Consider the following 17669-nt stretch of genomic DNA (forward strand, 5'->3'; position numbering starts at 1 on the left):
TCCAGGGTTCAACAAACAACGCTGGAGCAGTATTCGCGGGTAGTTGCGTCAGCCCTATGCCAGAACAAAGAAAAAACAGACATCAAGCCTTAACTTTCGGAGTATATACAGGCCAAGAAAATAATAAGTCCTAGTTATATTGTATCCTGAGTGCCAAAAAAAAAAAGAGAAAACTGCAAAAAGAAACTCTCCCTCGGGGAATCGAACCCCGGTCTCCCGCGCTTATCGGTTTTAATGACAAGCGGAAATCATGACCACTAGACCAAGGAAGAAGAAAATAGTCGAGTTACTGCTCGACCACTTGGGGGTGGTTGATGTTGGCTGCCCATTTCATTGCTTCATATGCCATCTTCTCCACTACCATAACTTCATTCTCTCAAACTCCATTTCTACCTTTCCAGCCCTCGAAACTAAGCTAGGGTTTTATCGATCACTATAATTGGCTCTTAAATTCCATAAATATTGTTTGAGTTACCGTCACTCGGCTTAAATTGATAATTTTTAGGTTTTCCAAAAATATTGAAATAATGCATCTCTATATATATACGTATCTGGTGCTAATCCTAGCCCAGGAAAACCACAAGGGGGTTTCGCGACCACTCCTGGCCTCCAATGTTCAATTTAAAATTCATGTATATGTTTAAAGGATTTGACTGTACGTAGTAATTAAGACCCCGCATACCCTAGAAAGCAGAATGAGGACCATTCCCTCAAACATAATCTCTACTAGTACCGCCGGGCGTTGGAAACTCGAATTCATCGGAACGTCAATGCTCAGTAGTAGGCACCTCCAGGGCTCTAGAGCGAGTACAAAAATACTACCTCTCACATTCATGTTTCTCAACTTATCTACTGAAGCGCAAAAATCACAGAATTGGACGATCTACGAAGACGGATGTGTGGTGCAGCAGAATACGGGGACTTGAAAGCATGCATAATGCATATCTATCTAGAAAATACTAGTAGAACCCTGTGTCACGAACCAAGCGGGGCTCACAGAGCCAAGAAATGAAGTGATAAGAAAGAATCTTCCCGGTGGGATCTACATGCCAGCGGAAAAATGATTGGAATGTCCGTCGGGGAATTGAGGCGAGTTCAAGTTGCAGATTTGACTTGGGGTAGGTTTGCCGGACGCGTCTTCGAAAGTCGCGACGCGACCCACAATTAATTATCCAAGGGGATGTTAAGTGCAAAATGGCTCAGAACACGAGTTTTTGCTTTTTTATTTTGACTCCGTATTTACTTCGTGTTGTTAATTCATATCGCATTACCTTGGGGCCATTCACGGATATTATCAACTGGAGTCGTACAGCGGGAGTTTAGACACTTCCCAATAGTTAGTTATATCATTCATGTGGACGCCTGGAGCAGTTATGCATACTGAAGCTATTGTTGTATTAGACGGAAGTTGGCCAGTGGATCTTCGACAAAGTCCCCTTAAAGGCACCGCGAAAAGGAGATCGACAAAGATTTCGAACCGGGAGATCTACTGGTGATCATTCAGCATGATATCAATGCTGCCTTGTTTGCCTCAGAGTGGTCTCCAGATGATGCAAGCATTATTTCAATCCGGTTATCAAATTCTGTACGTCTCCTATCCAAGCTTGAATTAATTGTAACCAGCGGTGACAAAACAATCCAATAACACCAAAAGAAGCTTGATTCCCTCATGATGCGCTCCATTTTGCCAATGAAATTTCTGGCTATCATGTCAATCAAGTAGCCAAGGTGCCGAGAAAATTGACAGGCGGAGGGGAAAAGCCTAAATAATCCCTTTGGAAATACCAAAAGCATGACGAAAAGCAACGAAACAAGATTTACGGGGAATAGCAGCGACCTATCAAGATGATCGTCATCTTCACAAGATAGAACAACCGAGACATCATTATACGGAACTAAGAAGAAGCATTCTCCTGCGGTTCCACATGTCAAGCTGAGTGGTGGTTATCTCTCGTAGACTCCTAATAGACCCTCTCTTCAAGGGGTGCTTCAGCTTCTCATATGGGTTAATCCTGCGGAGCATGCGCAGCTACCCACTCTTCGGAATGCAACGCTCACTTCCCGTTCTGCCACACGTGTAATATCACAGCAGAATAAGGATTTTGAGCATTGGAGAATCCTCAGAGCATTACGTGCTATCAAGCAGGGGATAACTACTTCACAGGAGCTCTCTAGGGCTCAGTATATACTTGCTATGGTTCCCACTCAAATAGAAAGAACATCTCTTCGGATTAAAATTTATTCAATGAAGTGCTGGACGAGAAAGATCATCCAGCTACATGAGATTCTACTGATATAATTATCCCATAATCGCAAATGGCCCATCCCGACTGGATTAGTCGGCTCCGTGGCCAGCAGTCCCCCCACAGTGAGAAAAGCAGTAACCCAAGGGATCAGCCTTCTAAACTAACCGAAGCCCCAACTGTGACTGTCCCCAAATTATCCTTATCGAACACACCGTCAAATGAGCTGGTCTCCCCGACCGATACTGAAGAGAGCATTGCCTTGGAAAAACTCCCTCAAGAGTTCGGTTCTCTGAAGAGTTGGCGCGGGTCTTTGATTTTGCTCGTCACATCGGGCTCCCAGTTCCTCGACAATGTTTTCATGACTAGCTCCAACATGGCACTTGCGTCAATCCAGGAGGAATTCAAGGTTTCAAGCACCGATTTGCAATGGATGATATCCGCATACACCCTGTCATTTGGAGGTCTTCTGCTACTAGCTGGATCATTATCCGATCGGTATGAAAACGTACCCCCAAAGCCCATTTTAATCCGACGCTAATTCCTACCTGGCAGATTTGGACGAAAAAAGATTCTTTGTCTGGGCCTCTTTTGGTTAAGCCTGTGGACTCTCGCGGTCGGACTCGGCCAATCTTTCATACAACTCACGGTTTTCCGTGGCATCCAGGGAATCGGAGCAGCAATGACAGTTCCATCTGCGATCGGAATTATTAGCTCCTACTTCACAGGTGTGGATCGGACTCGAGGACTTTCAATTTACGCCGCCTCTGGGACATTGGGATTCTGTGCTGGTCTTATACTGGGTGGGTTTCTGACCTCTTCATTGGGGTGGAGATACATCTTTTATCTTATTGTCATAATGACCGGCTCACTTGGTACCCTGGGAATGATTGTTCTTCCCAAGGATCTCGGTGCCGATGAGAAAAAGCCCAAAATGGATTATCTTGGGGCATTTCTTTCCACGGCTGGTCTCATTTTACTGCAGTTCGTGCTTTCCAGTGGGGGTGTTTACGGATGGGACTCACCGTTTATCATTGTCCTCTTGGTATTATCGGTCGCCCTCTTGGTTTCTTTCACTCTGGTGGAGAAGTATGTCAGTGACCCGCTCATGCCTCTGTCCCTGTGGAAAATTAGGAATTTTGCCGGTCTATGGATTGCAGGTTTCAGTGAGTTGCCTCTTGCCTTGATTGAATCATTCTACGTTTCTTTAACTAATAGTTCATCCAGCTTGCTATGGTAGCTATCAAAACGTCATCTACTACATTGTCCTGATGGCTCAAAAAGTAGACGGTCTTTCTGCAGGTGATACAGCCATTAGGTTCTTACCAATGGGTGCCATTGGCTTCATTGCTTCAATGGGAACGGGAAAGATCCTCGAATACACGAATGGGAAATACTGTCTTATCGCGGGCTTAGTGCTTACAGTATTGGCCCCCGTGCCGAGTGCATTGACCGTGACCTCGTCGACCAATTTGTACGTTATGCGTTAACCAGAGGCCGTTGGAAATATGCTGATAATCATAGTTGGGTCAATACCCTTGCGACATCACTGATTAGTATCACCGCGGTGTCGCTTATTTTCGTTACAACCAGCACGACGATTTTGACTAGTGTTCCGGTCGATGTCAAAAGTTTGTGCGGGGGAATGGTGAGTTTATATCACTTCATTCGAATCATCAAAAAAAGGAGAATTACTCACGTGTTTATTTTTAGCTTAATACGGCGTTCCAAATTGGCTCTGGAGTTGCGCTGGCTATTTCTGCAGCGACAACTGAAGTCGCGGATATCGAAAAAGGACACGACATCACTCAACAATATGCTACAGGTCTCTGGTGCTCTACTGGTATAGCTGGCCTAGGACTGGTTATTGGTATTCTGGCAGTGCGAAGGAAAGGAATTGGCCCTAATGATAGAATGGGAGAATCTGTGACATTTTGATCATTTTGAGTTTGGCAAAAATACATGGCGGAAAATATAATTTTATTGGGTCAATTAGTATAGCGAGCGCTGATTGCCACTAGATCGTTAAAATCCAAATAGCAAGATACAGTAGGAGATTTTGATCTTTCGTTAAAGAAATATTATTTTTCGCTTTTTATTTTTCTAATACTTTTATTCCCCACCCCAATAAATGATGAGAAATCGGCAGGATCGCGAAATTTGCTTCGAATGGAAAGTTTACGGATAACCGTAGAGGCGCGGGGGGGCCTTAAACCTGGAAGACAGCCTCAAAGGGGGGGCCTGAGATGTCAGATGTAGGCCGCCGGCGGGGCGATGATCGGCGGGGGCCCTTGGGATGAGGCCAGCTATTTAGCCTGTGTGGGGACTTCTGGACCTCGGGACTCATAACTGGCGATGGGGCTCCTGGCTGTGATATGGGCCCCACACTAGTGCTTCTAACACTTTCAGTCAGCTGGCTTACTATAGGACAGGGCTACCTCGCTTGTCGTTGGTGAAATCGGCTCCAGGTGATATAAGATCAAGAATTCCCACCTTGCGATATCTCTACTAGATTCTTGATCCTTCATTACATCCATTCTAAATTAGAGAAATTCACGCAAAGACGTATCAATCGCAAAATTCATAGTCTGAAAGATGGATACCAAGCCAAGACTACTTGCTAACGTCATAGAGACGAAGGCAAAGACAATTCCTGACGCCCCCTGGCTTCTGTATGCCAAGTCATCTTCATGGGAGCACGAAGGAGGCTACAAGACTATCACATGGAAGCAATGTGCCAATGCAATAAATAAGATGGCTCATTTCCTGGACGAAAATATTCCTAGGCAGAGCAAAGCTCGACAAACAATCACTTACCAGGGCCCAAATGATGCAAGATACTACATCATGATGGTAGCGGCGGCTAAATCAAAGAGGACTGTAAGTGTTTCCCCGGCCACAGAGGCTTATTTACCAGGAATCTTGGCTTACGTATCCTATCGAAGGTTTTTATTCCCGATGGGAGAATTACTCCAGATGGTATGCTCAAGATTCTGGATGAGATAAAGTGCAAAATTTGGGTTTCACCGGACGACCAAGGCGCTTTCCCGAAGGGCCAAACTAGTCTGAAGATTCCATCCCTGGAAGATATCCTGGAACAGCCCAACAGTGGTGATATCCAGTATACTTACGATGAATCTTGGGAACAAGAGAAAAATGAGATAGTCTGCATTATCCACACCTCTGGCACAACTGGTAAGCCCCAGGCCGAAAGAAATAAGGATTGACTGGCCAGCTTACCTATCTCCGAACTAGGCAATCCGAAGCCCATCTACCTTCGCAATGGATTTATGTCGGTTTTTGACTGGATTCTATTATACGAAAGACACTTATCTCCCAAAATTACCTATCACCATTATGAGAACTCCTTGACACTGACAACCTGCGCTCCTCAATGGCTGGGTGGCTTTGCGTTCACTCTGAATACAGCAGCCTTTGTTGGTATGATTACCGTTCTTTTACCGCCTGACATGAAATCGCCTCTAGATCGAGAGTCGGTCATAAGAATTTGCCGGCATACGGGGGCTAAGAGTATTGTGACACCTCCATCTCTCATTGAAGACTTTTACAATGATGAGTCTGCCTTCGAATTTTTGAAGAGCCTTGATTACGTTTGCTGGCTAGGAGCAGGGCTAGATAGTGCCATTGGCGACGATCTAGCACGGCATACCCATCTATTTCCGGTGATTGGATCTACCGAGCGTGGACCTCAGCCGTCTTTTGAACCGCGTGATGCGAAAATGTGGAATACCTTTGAATTTATTCCCGAGTCCGGGCCTAGGTTCGAGAAAATTTCCGATGACCTTTATGAGCTACAGATCGGCCGTACGCCAGAGCATGACTTCTTCCAAGGAGGGTTTTATGTCTTTCCTGACCTCGATACTATCCCATCATCGGAGATCTATTCACCAGTTGTTGACAGTTACGGTTCTACCAGGTGGACTTTCCGTGGACGCACGGGCGATTTGGTAAAGCTATCCTGGCTTGCCAAATTTCATGCGACACATATCGAGAGCGCCATAAATAAGCACAGCCAAGTCAACTCGGTGGTCATGGGTGGAGAGGGACGTGATGTGCCCTACATCATTGTGGAACCTAAAGATCACAACGAAATTCAAGACCACAAAAGATTCATCGATGAGATATATGACGCGATGATACTATCCCTGAATGAAAAAGGTCACCAAGAGATACAGATACCGCGAGAAACAGTCATGTTGTCTGATCCGTCATTGCCATTTCAACGAACATTGAAAATGACAATCATTAGACAAAAGGTGGAAGATTCTTACAAGCAGCACATTGATGCGATGTACCAACTATGGCAAAGCAAGAAAGGAAAACAGGCCCCGGGGCAGCCATGATCGAGACCTTGTTTTTTAATTTCTGGGGAAAATTCAGAATTCCAAGATGTCCATTTTCTAGGAAATCGGAATTAAATTGGATGCGCTTCTTTTGCCTCGACTTAGTTGATACCTCCGTCTGGTTTTCTCGTTAATATCTACGCCTCCATGTAATAATTATCCGTTTACCTAGGTACTCAAACTCAATGTATTGGCTAGTAAGGTCGGGGATGATCGCGGGTGAATCACTATCGAGGACTAATTAATCTGCAGCATAGGGTTGTATTTTTCCGATCGGCCTCCGCTCGATGCTACTTACAAAATCCCTCACCCCCGCATCAGTTCGGTTTCCATTTACCATTGATCAAAAATGACTCTTCTCGCGGTTTTATTCCTCCTCACGAGCCAGGCTACTGCTAAGTGGCTATGGTCGAGCTCGCCAGCCAATGCGTCTGATATTATGCGGCAGACATACCCCCTGGGCAATGGTCGCTTAGGATTCATGCCAGCTGGGAATCCTGGATCAGAATTTATAACTATCAATTTAGACAGTCTTTGGGCAGGTGGGCCATTTGAAAACGCAAGCTACTCTGGTGGTAACCCCCCCCGACGGCCGATCTCATTTCTTGACTGGGATCCGCGAACAAATCTTTCGCAATGGGGAGGGGAACGTTGACGGACTTCTAAGTCCGATATCTTCATACGGAAGCTACACACCCCTTGCAAACTTAACCATCGATATAGATGGAATTGACGGAACTTCTTCATATTTTCGAGGCCTGGACCTGACCTCTGGAGTCCATTCAGTGAATTTCACCAGTGGCGGTCAAAAGTATAACAGTTCAATCTTGTGTTCTCAGCCAGACGATGTTTGCGCCTACAGTATCTCCTCGAACCTGCCACTACCAGCTATTTCTTTCGGATTACACAATAATTTTCTCGATAAAAAACTTCTGAACACGACTTGCGACCGTGATCGACTAGAGATATCGGGCCACCTGGCACAGCCTGGTATGCAGTTCATTGGGTTAGCCCAATCAACACGTCCCACGGTTTTGATTTGCAGCGGGAATCAATTGGCACTCCCAGCCAATTCTAGTCATACTGAAGTTACTATTGTGTTCGGGGCTGGTACAAACTACGACGCGAAGCATGGAAACAAAGCAGCTGGCTATTCCTTTCTCGGAGTCGACCCAGCCCCATCAGTGAAAAAGACAGTTTCTACTGCTGCATCAAGGTCATACGAAGAAATTATTGAAAGACACACCAAAGACTACAGAAGCCTCTTCGATTCCTTTGAGCTTGTGCTTCAAGACACCGCCAACTCTGACAGTGTCGAAACAGCCAAGCTGCTCTCAGATTATGACACTGCCAATGGGAATCCCTTCGTAGAGTCACTTTTTGTTGACTACGGACGCTATCTTCTCATCTCCTCATCCCGAGAGAACTCTTTACCTGCCAATCTTCAAGGCAGATGGGCGGACCTACAGAATCCAGCATGGAGTGCTGACTATCATGCGAACATCAACCTACAAATGAATTACTGGGCAGCACCGCAAGTGGGTCTTGGAGCTCTTCAACAACCGTTGTGGGATTTCATTGAGCAAACGTGGGTTCCATACGGCGAAGAGACTGCGCGGCTATTATATGGCGCACTTAATGGTTCATGGGCGATACATGACGAAATAAACATTTTCGGCTACACTGGAATGAAGAATGAAGCCACTTGGGCAGACTATCCTCTTGCGGGTACTTGGATGGCTCTACATATTCCAAACTGGCTGGAATATTCAGGCGACACAGAATGGTACAAAAAACAAGGATACCCATTGCTTAAAGGTGCAGCACAATTCTGGCTATCACAACTTCAAGAAGATCGATATTTCAATGATAGCACGTTGGTCGTTAACCCATGCAACTCTCCCGAACATGGACCCACAACCTTCGGATGCTCTAATCATCAACAGCAGATTTTTGAGCTATTTGATAGAATACTTGCTACATGGTCTATTAGCAACGATAATGATGCCGAGTTCCATAAGAACGTGAAGAAGGCACTAGCGCGCCTAGACAGAGGGATTCACATCGGATCCTGGGGACAGTTGCAGGAATGGAAGCGCGATATCGATACTCAAAATGATACGCATCGTCATTTGAGCGGTCTGACAGGCTGGTATCCCGGATACAGTGTATCAGGAACCGGTGACTCTCGAGTGACAAAAGCCGTGGAGACGATGTTGTGGTCTCGCGGTACTGGAAAGAACAGCGAAGATAATCCAGGATGGGCAAAAGTGTGGCGATCGGCATGCTGGGCACACCTCAATAACACAGAGCGCGCAAACTTCGAGTTGCGATTCAGCATTTCGGAAAATTTGGCTGAAAATGGGCTGTCGCAGTACTCAGGACATGATGCGCCATTCCAGATTGATGCTAATTTTGGGTTCGTTGCTGCAGTGGCTGCTATATTGATTCGTGATTTGCCTCAGTACCATGATGATGGCAGTGTCCACGAAGTACTCCTGGGCCCCGCAATCCCCCTTTCATGGAGAGGTGGCTCGGTTCGTGGACTTAGGTTACGTGGTGGTGGCAGTGTTGCATTTTCTTGGGACGAGGAAGGCATAGTGAAAGAAGCTACTGTAAATGGGAGAACAAAACCATTGAGAATGATCAATGTGAAAGGGCAAGAAATCAACACTTGATATTGGTAGCGGGGAGGTGATCTAGTAGGTATATTTTTCTTTATTTTATATTGAAGGTTCATCTAAAGCAATATCTATCCAATGTTCTTGGGCTTGGCCCTTTTTTTAGTATTATGACTCCCCTTCTAAGTATTATATATGCAAAATTTGAAACTGATTATATCAATTACCCGGGTGGACTAGTGGTGTGATTCGCGCTTAGTGTTCACCCAAAGCATTGACTGCGGGAGGTGCCCGTCGATCCCGGGCTTGGGCCAATTCCTTCCAAGGTTTTTTGCTTTCTGATCTTCGTCACGAAACATATGTCCCTAATTTTACATTTTAGATTTTAAATTTCTTTTCGTATCTGAGATCCATGAAGAATCCTGAAAATTCGCCAATCGCAACCCATTCCTGTTCAGTATGCGAGCCCATTCGCGGTTGGTGTCCAGCGGTATAAAGATAGTAGCTCTCTCCGCCGTGCTTTGTGTTCATCCCAGGAGTGGGGACCAACTTGCTGGGCATCGTATAGCATAGATCGGAATACCTTGCGGAAGTTTTTCTGCATGAACATCATAAACTGTGCTCTGAAAAAAAGAGATGAAATTTTACGAACCTGAAAAGTTGTGTCTAGAGTGACAATGCTGACTTCGTGTGCGCGAATGATGGTCTCGCAGACTTCTTCTACAGAGCTGTTTGGGCCAAGCTCTGGCATACGGTCCACGAAAAGAAGAAGTATGAAACTTCCTTGTAGAAGATAAATCCCAAAGAGGTAGGGCATGAAAGTCATTTCGGGATCAAGAGCCAGAATTTGTGAGATTACCTCAGTCGCACTCAGGGCGTGGGAGGCACATGTCAAAAATCTTTCCGAGGTGATCCAGTCATCATTGTCTTCAATCATCAAGATGGGGTCCCACTTTCCATGAAGAAGTATGTAAAAGACATGTAACAGATATGTACCGTAGGCTTTTACCAAAGGAAATCTTGTTTCCGAAGAGGCACCACTGCTGGGCGTCCCGTAGCTTTCTGTGCCGTGTGAAGAGGACCCGCTGGTTTGACGTTTAAATGGCGTCGCACATATTTCTTCGGGGAGAATGGCGCCAAGTTGCCTCTCAAATTCTACCAGCTCCTTCTCGCGCTGAGAAATCATTGATTCAACCCGGCGGATAGCATCATGTGCGGCGATTGAACCAAGGGTGGGGTGGCTGCGAAAGTGATGCAGGTCGATTATGTGGCCTAAAATGGTAGCAAGAGGCAAGAAGTATTCGAAGAATCCGCAACCGGAAATCTGAATAGGCGGGCCGATTGGGGAGGTCTGAATGATAGATAGATCGGTGGTCTCAAGAGACTGCCAAAGCTTTTCAGGCAATGGTACTCGAACACAGAATGTGCCTTCCGGGATGCTCAATCGCATATTAAAAGAAAGAGCAAGATGTCTATCGAGACAATAAATAAACCAAAAGAGTCGCCTACGCTCTTCTTTTGCTATCATCCATCGGCGGAAGGTATCGTCACCATTGTATAGTCCGCAGAAGACAGGGCCAAGGTCAATGTCTTGATCTTCCAAATTCAGCCCACTCGCCCTGACTAATCGGAAGAGCTTGTCTATCCATTTGAGCGAATCTGCTTTATAATGACCGCCGGATATTGTTATCGTTAAGATAACGACCGCGAGAATAGTATCTGTCGAACCAAGCTGCCTTGGTAGTATTGTTTTCCCGGATGGTTGCCGATCTATACTGGGAGGAATGCTGTTCGGATGAGGATGGAGCTGCCAACCCTCTAAAATAGTCAGGTTTACAGCATAAAGACCTGGTAAATTATTCAAATAAAGACATACCGGAGGTTCTGAAATAATTATCGGGATCTTCTGATTGAAGCAAATCAAGTGATAGGCGATAAAGATCCATGCTCGTACGTTCTCGTGTTCCAGGTGTATCGAATAGACTTATATCCGCAGTCTGTGCAACAGAAAATAGTATCACAGCCAGGAGTGCTGGGGATGTTGGGCGAGGGTCTGTAGGATGAAGCACAGACGATGGGTGCAAGACATGCACTAGCATATAAGGCGAGGTGGACTTGAAGGGAGAACTTCCCCCATCATTGAAGTAAATCTCAAGCATTTCGGATGCTTCATCAGGCGACAAAATACCTTCCAAGGAGAGCAAAATGGGCTCTAGACAGGGGTATGGCTTTCGCAGCGAGATGCCGCTGGAAAGCAAGCTTGGAACAGCCTCGTATATTGGTTGCTGAGTGACGGGAAGTGGGACTCCCGTGTCAATTGACGTCTAACCCGCAAAAAGATATTTAGAAGTATTCCCGTGAAAAGAGCCGCTTAGTGAATACTAACCTGGCCGAACGCAAGTGTGGCATGATTGACTTTGAAGCGAGTGTCGCTTAATGGGGTTGAGAGGATGCCATCGAGGGTGTTTTTCGATGGTGCAGTGACTCGAGGAATTCCTCCAAGTGCTGCGCTAGCCGAGCTTTCAAGTTGCGTTGCATCATCGGCATCGGGACTTAATTCAGAGGGTGAACGTTTCTCTGGACCTGCGCCATATGAACCTCCCTGCAGCGATGCGCTACTAGACAATAAGACTGCACTTGTTGGGCTTGTAGCTAAATCTTGAGGAGATTCTTGATCAAAAGAGCTAGGATCCTGGGGATTGAAATCGAGCATTGAGCCCGAGCGCGGTCGTCGGCCGCGCTTGTGGACAGTTTTGAAATAGTGACACGAGTCATGGCGCTCTAATGAAGATGTAAGAAGACTGTATTCTGGACATCGGTGGTGTTTGAGGGGCTTCTAGAGTACCTGCGCAACGACGGCTTTAGGACAAGGTGTTTTAGCTTCAAGCCATGGCGTTTTGAAATGGCACTCACCATGGTCTTTGTCCATCACATCGTTGCTTTGAACGAGTACATGCATCACAGGCTCGTAGGACACGAGACTGATTTCGACGGGGCATACTGGCACTCCGAATTTGATCCCACGGAAACAAAAAGGAGATGTTGATGTGGATGTGGAGGAAAATGCGGGGAGATGCTGTGGGGTGCTACCACGCGATGAGATTCGGCGGGTCCCTGCACAGCAGCACTACCAAAGCATAATCGAGGCAGAAAAGTTATGTCAAACTCACTGAAACAAATCGAAAGTTTATCTAGTATTCTATAAAAGCTACTGTATCTTAAACTTCATCACACAATCTTCGGCTTCTTCGTTGACACATCCCATCCGTCTCCTGGGCTGGGAAAACAATAACCACACCATTCCCCCAGAATATTCTTCACTGCTAGACTTAATTCTTCGTCTTTCTTCGTCTTGAATGGATCAGCCTCCACCCGAGACCCAGAATCTGCGTTCCAAAGCCAGCGTGGCTGGTCTGACACTTGAAGAACAAGTCCTGCCGTCGCAAGATTTTCCTCTAGTTCAGAAACTGTCGTGATCCCCATAATTGTCGTCACTCTAAAATCTGGAGTGGATAAAGATTGGGCACGACGGATTGAATATCGCAGCGCCAGTGCTGCCAGATCGTCTCCTTGTGCCGCAACATAATCAGCCGCTTCCTTCGCCGCTAATCTCAATCCTCGAGGCGCCGGATGAAAGTCTCCCAAGTCCCCAACTGGCACGCCATTTGATCGAAGAAGACCGATAGCCAGGGGGCTAGAGCTGCAGACACAAGAGACACCGGCCTCTTTGAATGCCTCGAGGCCAACTTCCGCCAACGTATCATTTTGTAAAGTTAACTGTGCCCAATTCTGTACAATGTCAAGGGATCGAGAGTATTTCTGTTGGACTCGCTGGGCGATGCGACCGAGAATATCAATTCGGTAGCTTGATATCCCAACATATCTAATGTGTCCTTCCTCCACCATTCTGAATAAGACACCCACAGCCTCGACAACTTCATCTTCGGGTACAAATTCAACATCGTGACAGAACACAACATCAAGGTACTGGGTGCGCAAGCGCTCTAAAGAACGCAGGACCGACTTTCGGATCCAGGCAGGAGAATAGTCGAATTGTTCGGCTGTGATACGTCCGACTTTGGTCATGAGAAAGTATTGGTCGCGAGTGTAGTGGCTGGTAATGTCGGGATGTGAGAGTGCTTCGCCTAACAGGATTTCAGATGGGTGATAATATGCCGAGGTATCAATGGCTCGCAACCCTAACTGAAACGCGCGCTTCAAGACCTGTAGTGCTTGAACCGAATTGGGGTTCCGATGAACTTGGTGGCTAAAACCGGCACCTCCAAGAATCATGGGAGGGAGAATTCGAGACAGGCTCATTTTGGTGTGGTGTTTCCTGGAGGTTGTGGAACGATGGACTGACTATCCGATGATTTAGAATTTTGATTTCTGCGTTGAAATAGGCTAAATAGCCGGATGATTGAAAGATCCCATGTATCTTGCCCGTACTTCCACCCATCCAACAGGACAGCCTCAGATTCTAGAATACAAACTTGAAGTATTTTTTGCTGGCCATCGCTCCAAGTCCGACCAGTTGAGAAATACCCCGCTGCAAATACCCGTCGGAAAATTGATGATTGGGCATTGCGAGCGGTGCCGATCAATTTAGTCTCCACCAGTGAGCGAGTAGGGAAATACCCGATCATTGTAATGTTTGTCATGAAATCCCATGACATTTGATTCTCAATGGCGACGAGAGCATACGGAATACGTTGGCTCTGATGAGTGTATCAGAGCGCCAGTTACTCGCTCATAGCTACTACTAGTACTAGTAGTTAGATTCTCCGTTCGACCCAGCTATATTTTATAGAAAAGTAGTAACATTTGGAGACCAAGAGTTGATTTCGGCATTCCGAGTCAGAGACTCCACGGCTGATGTTTTGCCGAACAAAATTCTGATTTAATTAATTTTGATTTCCAAGCCGCCTTGTCGCTAATTATGGAAGCTCATCACATACAAATGGTCAATGTTTTTGCACCATCTTCGAAAATGAAGGGGACCTCGGAAAGAGCAACTCTAGTTATAGATGGTTGAAGGCAACCAGGCAGCAACTATATGGGTTTCTTGGACCCATGAAACATGGCAGGCAACTTGCAGTTCCCCAAGCCAAAAGAAGATGTAAAAAAAGGGAGAAAATGTCAGCAGTGCCTCCGGCAAAAAAGATATCTCAGGTAAGGATTGTAGGAATAGCCGAACGGGGGGGGTCGAACCCCCAACCTTGAGATTAAGAGTCTCACGCTCTACCGATTGAGCTAGCCCGGCAGGGCTGTTGTTTGGGATCGCAGAATATGGCTACATGACGAGAAGCCATCTTCGATGAGAATCATAGCTGGCAAGATACCTCGGGAGTCCGAAAATATCCATGATGGCAATCACCTGGGGATAATAGAGATTTCTCTTTCTGTGCAGGTGGCTGGCCGAAAATTACTGGTACCATTCTAAGCTTCAATGATTAGGGGTCCGAGTCTGATGGGTCAAGGGTCGGTCATTGTACTAGTAAAAAGGAAAATGATATGAGATGGTCTTACTAGTACAACGGTATTGTGGTTAGGAGAAAGAGTCTGGAATTTTCAATTATGTGCGAGTAGACGAAGTAATGAACTGCTATGCCGGATAAAACCAGTAGATATAGCGCCGAGGGTATCTATAATAATGCAAAGATGAAGATGAATCTCAAAACCCGTGACAACAACCCATATCCACATCATGGAAAACAAATATTCACAACTTTTGAGCCGGCCGGATTATATACAACCCAATCCAATGAATCCTTTTTGAAACGAAACAGCACCACTTAAAGAGAACCAGCAGACCACTTTCCTCTCGCCCGTATCCTCTTTCCATAAATATAGAACAAATACGGAATCGGGATAAGGGCAACAGAAACGAAGCCAAGAACACTAGCAGCCCAAGGCACACCCATATTATGAAACATAGCCGATGTGAAAAGCGGGAACGCGCCAGCAAATACAGAGCGGAGGAATGTATTCGCCGCGACAGCCGAAGCAGCAACCGTTTGGAACGTATCGATGAGATAATTCAGCGCCGCTTGGAAGATAGTGAAGAAGCCGAAACCCATCATGACAGCTCCGATGATCGGTCCAATCCAGTGGATGTGCGCTGGGCTTGTCCAGCCAAAGACGAACATTCCCGCGGCGAACATTACAGAGCCGAGCATCATTGGCGGGAGGCGGGCTTCGGGCACTGCGCGGTTGTTGTTGGCTTTGAAACGCTTTATGTAGAAGCGTTGGTTGAAAAGGTTGATTGCTGCGCCGAAGAAAATACCGACTAGGTAGGCAAGGAAAGGGAGGGCGCCGACAACTTGATTCCAGCCGCGCACCTCTTGGAAGACAATTGGGAAGGCTGCGAGACTGAGGTAGAGGATGCCGTAGACGAAGGAGGCGTAGAGGGCAATTAAGAAGCAAATTGGAGTTGCGAGAAGTTGGAAAGGTCGGATGAGGTACTTGTTGCCCAATTCTTTGAAAGTGACGTCCCATTCTTCGTGACGGGCGTGGAGGGCCCAGTTGCCGCTTTCGAAGCGAAGGCGCCGGGCCTTGTAGACCAGTAAGACGGGAGGATAGCTTTCGTCGACGAATATTAGATCTAGCACCAGGAAGAACATCATCATGATTCCGGTAAGCTGGGGATATGTTAGTTGCTAGCCCTGAACTTCCCCGACAAGGTGAATTTGAGTAGAACTTACATATTCGGTCCACCGCCAGTGTAGATAGCTTTGGGTGATAGCACCACCAACAATTGGACCCAAGACAGGCCCACCAACAACAGCCATCGCATAACCCACGATAGCAGCTCCACGCTCCTCGGGTGACCATATATCACCTAACACCCCGCCGGTATTCGTGACCGGGGCGGCGCCAAAGAAACCAGTAAAAAATCGAGTGATCATAATCGTTTGAAGATCCTTCGCGGTAGCGGTACCAAACGACATAATAGCCGCAATAAAATAAGGAGCAAGGACTGCCGGCTTGCGACCAAAGACCTCAGAGAGAGGCGCCCAGAGCAACGGGCCAAGACCCAAGCCAAACAGCAACAACGAAGTACCAAGTGTAGACACCTCCAACGAGACCCCAAACTCCTCACTAATCTGTTCTTGACCGGTCGAATAGATAGAACTTGCCCATGTCGCACCTATGATTTCAAATACATATTAGCCACCAGATAGATCTTCGGCTTCCCCGCATTCGCGAGGGGTAGAGAAATTGAAATTGAACCCAACTCACCCATGGTCGTTAATCCATACAGAACCGTCGTCACGGCCTTCTTGGTAAAACTCCAATTCAGAGGCCGATACGGATCATCGGGACCTTCAAAATCAACAATGACATCCTGGCTTGTCTTGGTATGTGTGAGTGGGTGACTGAATGCGGCCGTCTGGCCCGGTTCCCGACTTCGGATGCGCGATATCGTAGCTTGCGCACGCTGTTCAAAGACCGATAATCCCGAAGAAACGGTGCTTTGCTTCCTCAGTGGAGCTATCGTGCCCTGCACATTATCGGTATGGTGACTGTGGCTGTGGCTGTGGCTGTCGCGCAACTCGATATCATCGTCGGAGGTGGAGTGGAGATCGTGCTCTGTTCGTTCGGCCATGATTCCGATCCGCGCGCGCGGCGCAAGGCAATCTGCTTAAGGCTCTGATTGTCGCTCTGAGCAAAGAGTGTAGGGAAAGGAGGAAGGGCGATCCAAAAAAAAAAGATAAAATCGAAAACCCAGATCGTCGATGACAATTGTTAGACGCGCATAGAAATTCGGCCTCGAGTTGGAATGCGCCGAGTGGAAAAAGTTATTGCTAGGGACCGTGGACACCGTTAGACGTCATGCCCTTCGGCTGTGGAACAAATTCGCCGAGTATGCGGGCCCGTTGCGTGGTTCTTGCTGTGACACTTAAGTACTCGAGTAGTTTAGAGAGTTGCAAATGGAAAATTGCTTGGTGGTATTCGTTTATATCCTTCATCTTGACTGTCGCTTGGGGCCGATAGCTCTTTTATTCAAGCCTTCGGACGTCCGACGCCGAGCAGAACCAAAGCCGTGTTAGCCGGTGGTGGGGCGTGAAGCTCGGGGTTCTCAATCGGGTTTGATCCGACCTCGGAGTGGCGGCCATAAGGTCACAATGATTGGCATCTTCGTGGTAGTTTTGATATCTGATGATTTCCGACTGCTCGAGGTTGGACGGTGGAAGGTAGGATGTCGGCGATGCATCAGCTTCAGCATGTAGCGGCATCAACTCGGAGATAGCACGACAAATAACGCCTCAACTCCGAGCTGTCAGAGAGGGGCGGATCGGAGGGGAGTGGGAACTGATGGCGACCCATCTGAAGAAACCAATGGGTCCAGCCAATGGCATGAGAATCTGAAGGGCGAAGCATTACTCGCACGGGGAAAATTGCAAAGTTCTCCAAATTGTATTGCGTGGTCACATGAC

The 17669-nt window shown here is 46.9% G+C and overlaps 6 protein-coding genes across 6 annotated transcripts; 3 read left to right on the forward strand and 3 right to left on the reverse strand.

Moving 5' to 3' along the window:
• Positions 1-2316: 2316 nt before the first annotated feature.
• Positions 2317-4181, forward strand: N7481_002354 (permease of the major facilitator superfamily; the record flags this gene model as incomplete). The annotated part of the gene is made up of 5 exons (XM_057261573.1): positions 2317-2741; positions 2799-3409; positions 3471-3717; positions 3768-3891; positions 3957-4181. The coding sequence occupies 5 exons, from the start codon at positions 2317-2319 to the stop codon at positions 4179-4181; spliced, it is 1632 nt and encodes a 543-aa protein (XP_057126505.1).
• A 657-nt stretch (positions 4182-4838) lies between these two features.
• N7481_002355 (NRPS-like enzyme) lies at positions 4839-6607 on the forward strand (the record flags this gene model as incomplete). Its single annotated transcript, XM_057261574.1, has 3 exons — positions 4839-5123; positions 5189-5438; positions 5499-6607. 3 exons carry the CDS (start codon positions 4839-4841, stop codon positions 6605-6607), a joined length of 1644 nt encoding a protein of 547 aa, XP_057126506.1.
• Positions 6608-6956: 349 nt separating this feature from the next.
• On the forward strand, positions 6957-9285 carry N7481_002356 (Alpha-L-fucosidase; the record flags this gene model as incomplete). Its single annotated transcript, XM_057261575.1, has 2 exons — positions 6957-7074; positions 7139-9285. The coding sequence occupies 2 exons, from the start codon at positions 6957-6959 to the stop codon at positions 9283-9285; spliced, it is 2265 nt and encodes a 754-aa protein (XP_057126507.1).
• A 397-nt stretch (positions 9286-9682) lies between these two features.
• Positions 9683-11941, reverse strand: N7481_002357 (fungal specific transcription factor domain-containing protein; the record flags this gene model as incomplete). The annotated part of the gene is made up of 4 exons (XM_057261576.1): positions 9683-9826; positions 9881-11046; positions 11105-11552; positions 11615-11941. 4 exons carry the CDS (start codon positions 11939-11941, stop codon positions 9683-9685), a joined length of 2085 nt encoding a protein of 694 aa, XP_057126508.1.
• A 515-nt stretch (positions 11942-12456) lies between these two features.
• N7481_002358 (uncharacterized protein) lies at positions 12457-13548 on the reverse strand (the record flags this gene model as incomplete). The annotated part of the gene is made up of 1 exon (XM_057261577.1): positions 12457-13548. The coding sequence occupies one exon, from the start codon at positions 13546-13548 to the stop codon at positions 12457-12459; it is 1092 nt and encodes a 363-aa protein (XP_057126509.1).
• Positions 13549-15023: 1475 nt separating this feature from the next.
• Positions 15024-16837, reverse strand: N7481_002359 (MFS transporter; the record flags this gene model as incomplete). The annotated part of the gene is made up of 3 exons (XM_057261578.1): positions 15024-15869; positions 15933-16378; positions 16471-16837. The coding sequence occupies 3 exons, from the start codon at positions 16835-16837 to the stop codon at positions 15024-15026; spliced, it is 1659 nt and encodes a 552-aa protein (XP_057126510.1).
• Positions 16838-17669: the final 832 nt, after the last annotated feature.

This window comes from Penicillium waksmanii (assembly GCF_028829765.1).
Source record: "Penicillium waksmanii strain IBT 27052 chromosome Unknown utg000002l:1.0-3326099.0:1.0-3328782.0, whole genome shotgun sequence".
Classification (NCBI taxonomy): domain Eukaryota; kingdom Fungi; phylum Ascomycota; class Eurotiomycetes; order Eurotiales; family Aspergillaceae; genus Penicillium; species Penicillium waksmanii.